The 13,015-nt window shown below is 38.3% G+C and overlaps 1 protein-coding gene across 7 annotated transcripts in view; it reads right to left on the bottom strand.

Moving 5' to 3' along the window:
* Window positions 1-13,015, bottom strand: part of LOC107317331 (uncharacterized) — a 33,484-nt gene that overhangs the window by 19,927 nt on the left and 542 nt on the right. For all 7 annotated transcript variants that reach the window (XR_014932565.1, XR_014932566.1, XR_014932568.1 and 4 more), the window contains exons 2-3: window positions 6,833-7,081; window positions 3,533-3,634 (exon numbers count right to left, since the gene is read on the bottom strand). Coding sequence is in view for 1 of the 7 variants with exons in the window: in XM_085510966.1 (XP_085367092.1) it covers window positions 3,533-3,634; window positions 6,833-7,081 (351 nt within the window). In the remaining 6 variants the exon portion in view is untranslated. The remainder of the gene's footprint in view (window positions 1-3,532; window positions 3,635-6,832; window positions 7,082-13,015) is intronic.

Raw genomic sequence — 13,015 nt, 5'->3', positions numbered from 1 at the left:
CAGCTGTTACAACAGGAAGACCCAGTTATTACACACAAACGTCTCACCAAAATAAGGTTTCTTTCTGCATTCTTCCTCAGCACTGCTATCCTATCCCATAGTCTTAAAAGAAAAGATCTGTGAGGTCTGCTGAACAAAGACAAGTCTAGAATTCTCTGTTTCTCAGTACCACAGTACACATGCAGATTTGATTATTCTCACTTTGACATTATGACATACAACAACAGTTGACTGCCTCCCATGAAATATCTCCGAACAAACTGGAGAATATTAGCAAATCATCATACTTAAATAAATAAATTATATATGTGTTTGTGTGTGTGTGTGTATATATATATATATATATATATATATATATACGTGTATATATATGTATGTTACATTCACGGGCTTAATAGCACTCAAAGTAATTCTTGACATTAAAGTTTTAGAGTACTTAATCCTCAGTCAGTAGAAATCAATTTTAACAGCAAAATATTTCCTACTGCGAATGAACTGCCAGCAGTTTGGTCTATTCTTAACTGAATCTATGTAGTGCTGGCAGAGCCTTTATTCTATACCATCAGATACACACAGCAATTCAATAAAAACAGTAAAGAAATAAGTATTATCCCACCTTCGTTTGTTCCTAATTGACAGATTAAAGAAGCTGCAACAATTGTTCAGTGAAACTTGCTGCTACTCCTCAGGATTAGCAAGCCCAGGTGCCAAGTTTTGATCCCTGCTTACTCTAGAGCAATTACTAAGCTACTGCTTACTCTAAGAGACAGCACAATTCTGAACCTGAATATGAGTACCTCATGAATCAGGCACTGTTATAACTCATTAACACAATGACTAACAGTTCTAATACATTCCACATAAGGTTTAAGGAAAAACATGTAAAAATTATTAATTTTGGTTCTTGATAAAGAATGATACAAAAGCTTTCAGTTCTGTATGCTATCCTAAATACGTACCCACTTTTACTGACCGGGACTGGAACACACATTTCCCTGTAAAGTTGTTATGAGAAAAGGGCAAATCTCATCACTGAAGTGTGGTTATACAACATAATACTTTAAAAAAAATAGCAATAAAAAAATAGCCAACTAAAAGCATAGCCTCGCCTTGTTTGTAGGGAAGAAATGCTAGAGAGAAGAAATGTATAAAATATATAGAATAACAAGGGAGAGATGACGTTAGGACCATTAACAGACTCTAAGAAACATACTGAAGGATTCGGTCAGCAGAAAATACAATACTTGGTCTGCCACAGACTCTACAGCCCCAACAAACATAACAAACCACATGATCGACCACAATTCAGACTCAACCCAGAAGAACTTAAAAACCTGAAGCTGGTAAAACTTGCATCTGTCATAGACTCCCTTAAAAAACCTCATAGAAATCACCTGGGACTCTGGGAAAACTAATTTACCCTGAAGTGAAATTGTAAGACAATTGCTCAGCTGCGTTAGGCTGTTGGACAGTGGACTCAAGCACAGTGGAGAGAGTACTAAAAACTTTCTTTTAAGCGCATCTCTGGGTCCCCCAGCCTTGAGGCAGTAAACAGACTACATTTAGTTTGCACCAATTTGCTACAATGCTGGATCCAAGGAGCGCTTGCCAAAACTGCAGTACTGTAGCCAGCCAGATAGAAAGTGTAATCAGACAAATACTAACAAATACCATTCAGATTCCTTCCTATTTTAAGTTGTTCATATCAAGTTAAAAATCAAATCAGGACCGGAGATTCTTTTTAAAGAATGTTAACCATCAATTACTTTTGATGAAATACGAGAAGGTGGTTCTTAAAAACATGAATGATGTTAAGCCATGGGAATTTCTGATAGAAAACAAAGGGGGATCTCTCTCTTCTGCCACCCGAACCCATCGCTTTCTAGTTATGAGAAGCTTCTGATGTTACAGCTCAACCTCAAACTCTCCTTAAGGCACTGAAAGATTATTTGTACTGAGGCTAACACGTTACTCACATAACACGTAGCAAGTCACAGAGATCTGCAGTAATCGCTCAGTCTTTAACTGAAAGTCTAGTGGTTAACCATGCAAACAAGTTATTTAACATTTTCCTCAGGAATCATTGCATTTCCATCTCCAGAGTGGTTGACTTCTGCATATCATTTCAGTAATTGTTTCTGGTTATGGTCAGAACATGCAGAGTCTGCACACCCCTTAACACAGAACTGCGTAGGCTAACATTCAAAGGCATTTGATAGAATCAGACTAACAAATCATCTACAAGTGAGGGCAAATTCAACTAAGGTAAAGCAGACAACTAGAGCTGGAATACTTAGGTTTGAATGAGGGAATCATGAGCCTACAGAATTAGATTAAGAAAACAGCAGTGCAAAGTGTCAAAGAAATGTATCTGCAAAATAAATTAGTAAATAAATACAACAACAGAATCTGTAAAGAGATAACATGCATAGGAACAAAAAATGAAAAAGGAATTCCTGCTCTTCATGTGAGGTCAGTGACAGTATTACCAGCACCTTACTGAAGATCACTGAACAGCTCAAAATCTTTCACATTAGAAAGACATTAAAAAAAAAACAAAAACACAACTATAAGCAAAACCAGAATGAAGACATCAAGATAGGAATCATAACAGCAAGTGAAAAGAAACCTAGTTGCAGCCAATCAGGATGGCATATCCAGACACAAATGACATCAGAAAGCACTTCTCAATGGAAAAGCAAAGTAGCTCGCTGAATAATTCAATGATGATCAATCCATCTTTGGACTTAAGTCACTGATGTCCTCAAACACGAGGTTGGTGGTTGGTGTAGTATTTCTTTCAAAACTAAATGTTGTAATCCCTTACACAGCAGAAAATACCTTTTTGCAACTTCCCCATGCTTAATATAAAAAGCAGAAACCAAAGATGTATCAAAGATAACTTACTTTTGTGCTTCCAAACACAGACCAAAAGCACCTCAAGGGCTGAAGTGCAACAAAATGGGTTTATTACTCGGATAAAACTGATAAAAGACATATAGCATGCAATTGCAGGCTGTATGGGCAACACTCTACTGCTACAATAACCATTTCAGCATATGAGCTGGCTAACAGACAAGCAAAGAATTCTTTACACAGTCCACATAAATTCTTTGATGATCTAAACACAGTGGGATCACACTATCTAAGAACTGCACGATGGGGCCTTCTTTTATATTGTTTCTAAACATACCGTTCTTACTTCAGGAGCAAAATCCTCCCCTCAAATCTAAGTGATAAATTTTGTTTGGGGCAGTTCACTCTTTCTATTGATATGAGCATTGCCGTGCACCAAAGAAACATATTGACAGATACCCGAACTTGAGAGAATAGCTCCCTCCTCTGAAAGTTTTTGACAAAGTTAGAAACAAAGAATTGACAGTATAATATTTGTTCCTACCCATCCAGCTTGTTTGTTGACATTTCCTGAAACACCAATAGTTCAATAAAGTAGCATAATACAAGAGAAAGTGAGAAATATATAATATATCATAATTCATTCAGCGAAGACAAGTTTTTATTATTACATTACCTTTCTCATAAAGCTCCTCCATTGCTCTCCAAGTTTCAGCTCGGACCTCCTGATTGCTTTTACCTGGAACATGGGTATCAGGCCAGTGGATCAAATAAAGATCTGGAAAAGAAAGAGTATCCGAGTCTTCAAAAAAGGTCAAATCACATGAAGCAGCACCTTTGCTCCACACAGGCACCTAATATCAAAACTGTTATCAAAACACAACTCCATGATCATTACTGACTATATCCATTCAGTTTTAACAAATTAAATCATACAAAATTTTATTAGCAAATAAAGGTGGCAGAAGTTGCACTTCTGCTTCAGGCTTAGGTCACTGAAACCAGAATTTCATGGTTGTGTTCGTATAAGCTTTCAACTTACCACAGGTCCACCAAGGTCTACCATTTCACCTTCACTCATACACACATTCACAACTGCACCCACACATTTTCTTTTGCTGAAGGTATTTCTTCCCCCAGGGATTTACAAGAACACAAACATTCTAATTTCAGAGGCAAGAAATTAGTTAAAAGTAATAATCAAAACAGCTTAATAATTCATATTGCGTAGCTATCACTGGCCATTTTTAAGAACAGACTACATTTTAATCTGCTGAGAATGACGTGGACATAAGCTTAATTTTGCTTTGTTGTAGAGAGATAGATTAAGAAATACTTTAAGGTCTCTATCAATTATATTCTTAATAACCCTAACTCAAAATTATAAGTAGTGATTCACAGTATCAAGATGCACTTAAGAAAATCACAATAAACTCCTGTATTTACCAGCTTTTTAAAGCATCCTTTGAAGACAATCAAGTTACAGTGGTGTGGTGGTAAACGAGGGCCTAAAGTTCAAATGTCAAAACACAGCTGCAGGAAAACTAACATTCATATGAGAACGGCTTTCACACATTTAAAACAGAGTGGTTTATAACTCCTTAGTGGTTGCGATACCTATAGTCAACACGGTTTCTATTAATTCAGAAGTAAAGGGCCTTTTCACATTTAAAGGCCAACAGCGTGCTGTCACGGAAATTCAAGACTATGATTCTATTCAAACAGTTAAAACTACATATATATGTGTGTGTGTGTGTGCATGTGTGTTATGTATGTATGTGTATATATATATATTATATATATGTGTGTGTATATATATATATATATATAATGATCAACATGAAGCAGCCTCCAAATGTTCTCTATTAATTCATGATCTGATTTGGGTGTATTGTCATCACTAGGATGCAAGAAATCGTCAAGACATTACACCAAATGTGCTGATACAACGAAGATTTGTCCAGTTCCAGCTGTGGGTCTGCCATAGGATAAGTTCGGTTGAATCTGGCAGAATCAGAACAGGCACAAGGAAAAAAATTGTTTATGAACTCAGTAACCCACAAATCACATTCAAGAAGTTACTTTGGAGGTTTGATCTAAATCCCAAGGAAGGCACATTGCTGCTGCCAAACCCGCAAGATTTGCTGCCATTTCTTATTGGTTTACTGTGACTGCTAGTTGGAGTACCGCATTTAGAAAACACAAGAAGAATCTTTGTTATAACCAATGCCCACAAATTAAAAAGAGTATATCCAGCTTCTCATGGATATTTAATCTAGTGATTCAAACAAAAACCCTGGAACACTGCTTTCCTATTACCACTTGCCCAAAAGTGTCTATCAAAAAAAGTTTTTTAACAGTATTTACATGGAACACTTAACCTTAAAAAGCAGTGACTGCCTCCTATGAGTTTCACAGATCTAGCCATTAGCATTATATTACCCCTTGGTGTAGCCTACGTGGACCCTCAAGGACATCAACGGAGCTTTCCTTGAGAAAAAGACCTTTGCTGCACAGTTGGCTGCCGGGCTCCTACAGCTTTTCCTTTGCAGTCCTAAGGTCTGCGAGCAAAGGTGCAACTTTACAGACATGTTACCTAGAATCTTGCAAGTTTCTATGTGAATCAAGTATTCCTATAGAGATTCTGTGAATACATATTTGGTCAGCATACGATGAAATCAGGAAATCTGGAGTAATACCTTTCTCCACATTGCGTATTTCAAGAAGAACTGCTGGCTTTAACAAATGCTTGAAACTAAATAATTTACTTTCCTAAAAAAGATATGTGAATTGCACGCAAAATATTTCCTAACTCATCACAGTTGATAAATTGTTAAATTAAAACAAACTGAAATCAGTATTAATTTATTTTATTAATTTAGCTCACTATGTCTGACTAACTGGTCGGTCAGGAAGAGCTTTATAAATTACTGGAAGAAGGGAAAGGAAGAAAAGGAGAGAAGATAGACAAGTGGGAACAAAAAATGAAGAGCACTGGACAGTGGGGCATGTTGTACAGGCACCTGTAACAGCTCCTAAATTTGTCTTAGTAATATGAGCAGAAGAAGTGTCAGAGCTGAACACAGGATAGATGTGAAGTTCTGTTTATGCCAGACAAAGGATTCTCTCATCTGATGACAATATTAGCGTATGTATTGCTCCCACACTTTTCTCCCCAAAAGCAACGTCCAAACTGAGATTCTGCACGAGCACAGACTTTAACCAGACTACTTATTACCTGAGAAAATAAAAGCAAATTGCAGCACTGAGAGAAATCACTGAGAAAAGATTTCCTGGAAGTGAGTCAAGTTTTCCTCTCATTGGCATTCAGCACCAGTGCCACAGCAAGCAGAGGAAAAAAGAAAGCAAACAAAACAAGAAGAGAGAAAGAAACATGGTATTTCTTAATTCTGAGGACAGAATTAGGGATTGAAACTTTGATCATGAAAATCTTCTTGTAGTAAGCTGTATTTGCAGAAGACTGAGAAAGAGATATTAATTAATCCTGCTTTGTTCTGTGGTTGTGCAGAAAGCTCAGGAATCTATTTTCACAAGGAATGGAGGCAAAGACCTGCATATAAATATCCAAATCTTTATCAGATACAGGTTTTGTCCCTTCATCTTGCAAAGCATCAAACTAAATAGCCAGTGACTATAACTGCACAGGGTAAAGCAAAAGAAGCAAGTACATGTTTTCAGGACACTAACAGGTAATAGTTGGTCAATTAATCTTCGTCAGCTTCTCTCTCCAACGAAGCCATTATTTTTAGATAATTACTTTAAGTCCACACCTTCCTCCATTGCTCTACTGAGGTAGGAAGAACTAAAGGCACTATGAAATACATAATTTACTTTTTATCAAGTACCACCACTCCTGAAATATATTACGTAGAATTGAGGGCCCCCCAGGATTTGTTCATCTTTCCAAATACTCACATGGCAGGTATAGCAAATAAGCTATATCAAAATTGCATACCAAGATATTCAACACCAAGTCTTTCACATGACTCCAAGCAGGCTTTTTTCGTGTTTTCATAGCCATAATCACTGTGCCACAGTTTGGTAGTTATCCAGAGGTCCTCCCGCTTCACACCACTCTCTTTAATAGCTTTCTGGAGGAGAGACTCACAGCCATATCTTTTTGCTGTGTCAATATGACGAATGCCGCACTGTCGTAATGCATGGGCCACAGCATCAAGGGAATAGCCACCACGATGGGAAGTACCTGAAGGGAGTAAGAAGTGAAAGATGAGCAAGATATTTCATATATTATTTTGTTTGATAAATATGGTTTCAGAACATTGTCACTCCACAACAGTGAAGAAATGGAACTGATGAGCAGTGTGCCATATGGATCTCTAAGATAGGAAAACACATCAGATGCCACCATGCTGATGCTGGTTAGAAGTATATCCAACAAAATCAAAGATGAACCGTAAAGAAGTGGGGTCATGGACTAGGATGAAGACCATAAAGAAAACAGATACTTCATGGAAAATCCATACGTGACATTCAGTTTTCAAACAGGAGCACAACATTCTCAGATGATATTAACAATTTAACAGATGACATTAACGATTTAAAAATACATAACTTGAAAACAATTCACAGTGCAGAAATCATGTCCTGAAACATTTACTCCATCGATCTCCTGGTAGCTTCAAGTCATTACTGCATTGTACAACCCCAGGCTGGGCCAGACTGCAGGTGTAACTCACAATGTCAAACTCAGAAATACCCAAAACAATGGAATCTTACACAAGAGCTAGAGAATGGCTATACAGCAAGTCTTGGTAAAAAAGTGCTGTAACTCTCATTGTGTAGGTATTCACTGGATGTACAAAAAAAAAAAAGTGTATTTTACTTGTCAAGGGGACGGAAGGAGGAGGAGACTCAGCAGGAAAAGCAGTCAGCAGGAGGACCGCCAGATAAAGAACTGGTTGAGAGCATAGAGGATGATATTTCTACTTACCCTTTCCTGTTAGTTGTTTTTCTTCCTATAAGCCCCTCACCCACTCACCTCTACTCAGGCTTCTCACAAACAGTATTTTCTACAGTTTGCTTGAGGAAATGCTCAGTCAGCCTAAGTCACTGACTAAAGCCTTGTATTTAAAGGCCCAAATTCCAGAAGCAGCAGTAAGTGGTTATGACATGAACTTCAGGAGGGCCCTGCGCAGCTGTGACAAATAACAGCACCAAGTTCTTGAGCCTCTGCTGAATTTAATACATACAGGATGCCAGGTCAAAGAAAATAAAGCAAAATTTGTTCTTTCGCTCCAAGCATAGCATTTATTTCTACATAGAGCACCTCTCTCATAAAGACAGACTGAGGAAGCTGGACTTGTTTAGCTTAGAGAAGGGAAGGCTAGGGGAAATCCTCACTGGGGTCTCCAAAACTTAAAGGGAGCTTATAAGCAGAAGGGGAACCAACTTTTACCTGCTCTGATGTCAACAGGACAAGGAAGAATGGCTTTTAACTAAAAGGGGGGAGATTTAGGTGTGATATTTGAAGGAAATTCTTTACTCAGCGGTGAGGTCCTGGCACAGATCACCCAGATTAGCTGTGGATGTTCCATCCCTGGAGGCTTTCAAGGCCAGGTTGGACAGGGCCCTGGGCAGCCTGACATAATGACTGGCAACCCTGCCCACATCAGGGGATTGATCTTTAAGGTCCCTTTCAACCCAAGCCATTCTACGATAATAAAATCTAATCTGGCACACAAAGACTTAGAGGATCATGATATTCTACTCACAATGGGACAATCCCCGATTCATACTTGATTACAAAACTTGGAGTACTGAATTCTTCACTGACCACAGAGTGATGAAACAACACTATTATATTCCTACAATTCTGACACATGCATCATAAGTATTTTATACTCTAATTTCAATCAAAGTTTAAGTGTTTTAAGAGACAAAACTTTAAAGCTCTTTTCTCCAGTCACAAACTGACACTGTAACTCTGCACCACCGAGAGATCATTTGTCAGTAACTTGTTTTGCACCAAAAAGTTAAACTGCACTTCCAAAACTCCTATTTCAAACTCTTAATAAGTGCTTTTAGATTAATGCAATGCTAATTTATATATATGTGCTATACATGCAATTTTTTTTTTCATTATTCAGATAATGAAGGAATTTTATTGAAAAATTATATAACTAGAATTAAAAAAAAAATACTACTCGTTTTCATAAAAATCCCTTATAATAAGCAGGTATTGGTGCCAAATAAATTAGGTTGTAATCATTATGCCTGTTTCTGGCTGAATGGACTCCTCCAAGCACAGAATGAATGGAGTTCATTTAGAGGTCTCGAGAATGGACTCAGTCTCTTTCCATGCATAATAGATTGCAGTAAGAACATTCAGGACAAACAGCTTTTAAAAATAAAAAAAACAAAAAAAACCACAAAAAAAAACATTAACCCTTTATCTGATGATAGAACATAAAACATTACTTATATGTACAGCAAATGAACATATAACACATTTCAAGGTTCGCTGCTCATCCATTCACAGAATCGCACTCCTGTTCTATAGACTGGCTCACAGACGGGCAGTCCTTACTCATCATCCTTGCTTAATGCTATTGAATGAGGCAGCCACAGTCTTCCCTCCTTGTCTTTCACCTACTTCTGTATTCATGTGACCCCTGACAAACTGATTCAGACTGCTGAACAGACAAAAAGAAAGCGTTCACTTTATAATCACTAAGGGAGCTGAACACCTCCCAGAGGAAAAACCAAAACACAGTTTCAAACAAGAGATGGGGAGAAAAATTGTGCAAGAAAGATTCCTCTCAAGCAGCAGCAGCAAAGAAATTAGACATACCGAGTGCCTTGTACTACTTTTAAAAGAGCTGTATTCAAGCCAACCACAAAACAATCTGAAGGTATTTCTCTGTGAACTCGCCTCCTCAACAAACGTGTTATACTGCCAATAAACACAAGTTTACCCAAACCTCATCCGCATAAGGGCACAGCTGTATAAAAGCTGCAAAAGTAACCACATTTTGTGAGGTTACAACCCTAAAGTGCCAATGTAGTGCTGTAACTGTGACCAACAGGTGCTGCTGACTATGGGTTTGTCTGAGTATGGTGCAAGAGGAGCTGGAGGAGTTGAAGCGCATGTCAAAGAGCGATACAAAAGAGTCATCTTAGCTCTGCAATTCCACTCAGGCACCAAGGAACACACTGCAAGAACGCAGCCTGGCCATGGTGTAAGAGTAATAGAGAGCTGTAACAGGTTTATTGTGTGTGCAGGGAAAGGGAAGCCAGAATTGCTCGTTTTCTCTCTTCCTGAGAGGAAGGAAGAAATGGCAATGAGCCATTGTTGACAGAAGTACCGCGTCCCTTCCATCCCAAAGAGGGTCTGACTGAAGGAAATTCAGATCACCTACTGCTCAACTAAGGTCCTTCTCTGATCACTGACCCACTGTTCATCTAGCCAGAACTTCAGAAAAGGAGTTATAAAAGCAGTTTTGCACTATACCTCCAACATTAAGCACAGGAACTTTGCAAGTTGCCCCTATTTTCAGTGGGATGCTATGGCTCTGAAATCACCAGCTCACAAAAATATCATTCAAAAAGAGATTTTTATTTTCCCCCTGTAGGAATAACTATATTTCCAGTGGAAAATGCCAACTATTTCAACCATCCAGCTATCAGACACAAGCATTCTTACCATTGAGGACATCTCCATTAAATTTATATAGAAGGACAAATCAAAAACCTAACCCACACACCTGAAAGGCAGACTCTGAATGCGCGATTCATGTACAAATTTCATAAGCAGAGCAGCAGCACACATTTAAATGCCTTTCCAGACACACTGCCAAATCTTGAAGCCTTTTCTTTCACTCCACGCTTTCCCACCACCGTGAGAACTATTTCTCATTAACAACCAAATTGGTTTCAGATGCTCTGCTATAAGTTGTTACCTTAGAAACCGTTTGGTAAAAGACTGTGGCTTCCTTCCATAGAAATCTCAAGCAGTGAAAAGACAGATTTTCTGGCATAAATCAAATCCAATTTCTAGGGTTCACTAAACCTTTTCTCCTCAGAATAATGTTTTGTGACTAGATCTGAGCAGTTAATAGTGCACGAAGAACTGCTGGTGTGAACCAGTTTTAAATGGTTTTCATTCTCCTCCCTTTGTTAGCCCAACTGAAATCACTTCCAGTGCTTATACCTTGATGGAACTTTCAGTTTCATAACTAATAGGGTTGATATGTGCTACATGCAGCAAATACACAGACTGACTACGTACATTAATGTTGCTTTCTTCCCTTTTAAAACATCCTCCTAAACTACTGTCTGATTAAAGATCGCAGGAGCTGACCTTCGGATTCACAATAAATGAGAGATCAGTGACCATATTTTCCTTCTTCAAACAACTTCCACAAAGAAAAAGTGATCAAAAGGGAAAAGATGCAAATGTGAAGTCCATACTCTGTACTTGAGTTGAACATTACCATGCTTATTCCTGCTGTGAAAATTTACCTCACAAAGAAGTTATCTACATAATTTACAAGAAATATAACCAGCATATAACAAAGTACAGGCATAATAATATTAAGAATTGTAATTAACCATCTGGTTAATAATTCAAAATGACAAAATGTCATAAATACAACAAAAAAAACTATGAAGAGAACTAACTGATAACTAATTTTAACATCGTAATCTCCAGGACAAACAACATTTCTGGTAGCCCCTCCTCTCACACTGCACACTCAATCTTAGACTGGTGTGTATAAAAGTACAGCCAGTAGGGCCTCCTACATTTTCTTCATAACATCTTTCCTCAGTAAACCAGCTTTGGGATTGTGGCTCCAATGACTCTCGAGAAACTGTACAGCTCATGGTTGAAGCATGAGCCTTCATTATAGTAATTATTGGCACTACAGTGCACTTAATTAACATGTAGGCCAGCCATTCCTTTTGAATCACGTGCACATCTGTATGACCTACATTTGCCACATAGTGACAGCCAGTAGGTTTCACCAGATTAGCAGAGGACACATTTCTCCCCATACTGTCTACAAACATCCACCCACATAGAATACGGCCACATTTTGTACAAATGAAGGAAGTGAAAGATGCGGAGGCTCAAGTACAACTTCTCAAAATCAGACCTTCTGAAACCACACATGAATTGAGATAGGAAGATTTATAGATGTGGCATTTTGTTCATCACAAGAGGCTATTAAGGAAACTCGGTAACCATGGCTGAGAAGTTAATTCCTGACAGAATTAAAAAGAAGCAGGGGGAAAAAAAGAAGGAAAAAAAAAAAAAAAGGATGAAACATAAAACAAAGGGAAGAAATAAACAGCCAATTCTTACTACAGAGTAAGATTAATACCAAGGAGTGCCATAGGTCTTGGTACCAGGACCAATGTTCCATAAATTTTCTGAAGCTGTGGAAAAAAGAGCCACAAAAAAAGAAAAGCAGTAACAGTGCAGAACACAAAGAAAAGCAGTAATGCTGCAGAACCACAAGTGAAGGCTCGATTCTGCTGCCACTAAGCTGAAAAGCACAAGTCTCGTTTGACTTCAGTCCCAATTGGGTCTTCTTTTGTCTACAGCTAAGGCTAACAATGACTATGAGCAACGTTATGGTTAATAATCAAGAAGCAAATAACTGCATTAGCAGTGTATAATGGAATCTAATATACGGAACACCCTGAATTCAGGACAGGAGAGACGCTTCCCCCTTGAGAATGAAGGGACTGCATTTGTGTGTGTGTGTGTTATTATTCTCCTGCACTAGTCCCTGTTGTCAGAGGGACAAATGCAGTAAAAAATGCAATTAAAGCAAGTTAGTAGTGCTATATATGTGGTGCTCAAATCCATCACCAGCACTAGAGGTTGTGAACTAACACAAGACTGCTTAGCCTCCGGCCTTTCTGCCCCCCCTATTGCATAAAGCCTTGACATCCCTACTGCTCTTCTCCTATATGTTTGAAAGACCAAGGGAGCTGTGAAATGGAAATCAATTTGACGTAACGCGCTCTGCCTGAAAGCACACGGAATGTCTCATCCTCTGTCTCTCAGCTGCTGTGAAAGGGTTTCACCACTTGGAAATAACTTGCATATCTTTCTAATCACAGCTGACATGACTGGATAGCTGCAACTACCTTAACACAGCATTTTCAG

This window comes from Coturnix japonica, chromosome 11, assembly GCF_054131305.1.
Source record: "Coturnix japonica strain WE chromosome 11, WE-NBRP24, whole genome shotgun sequence".
Taxonomy (NCBI): domain Eukaryota; kingdom Metazoa; phylum Chordata; class Aves; order Galliformes; family Phasianidae; genus Coturnix; species Coturnix japonica.
Note: the sequence above shows the minus strand (reverse complement) of the source record. Positions and strands in the feature narration are given on the sequence as shown.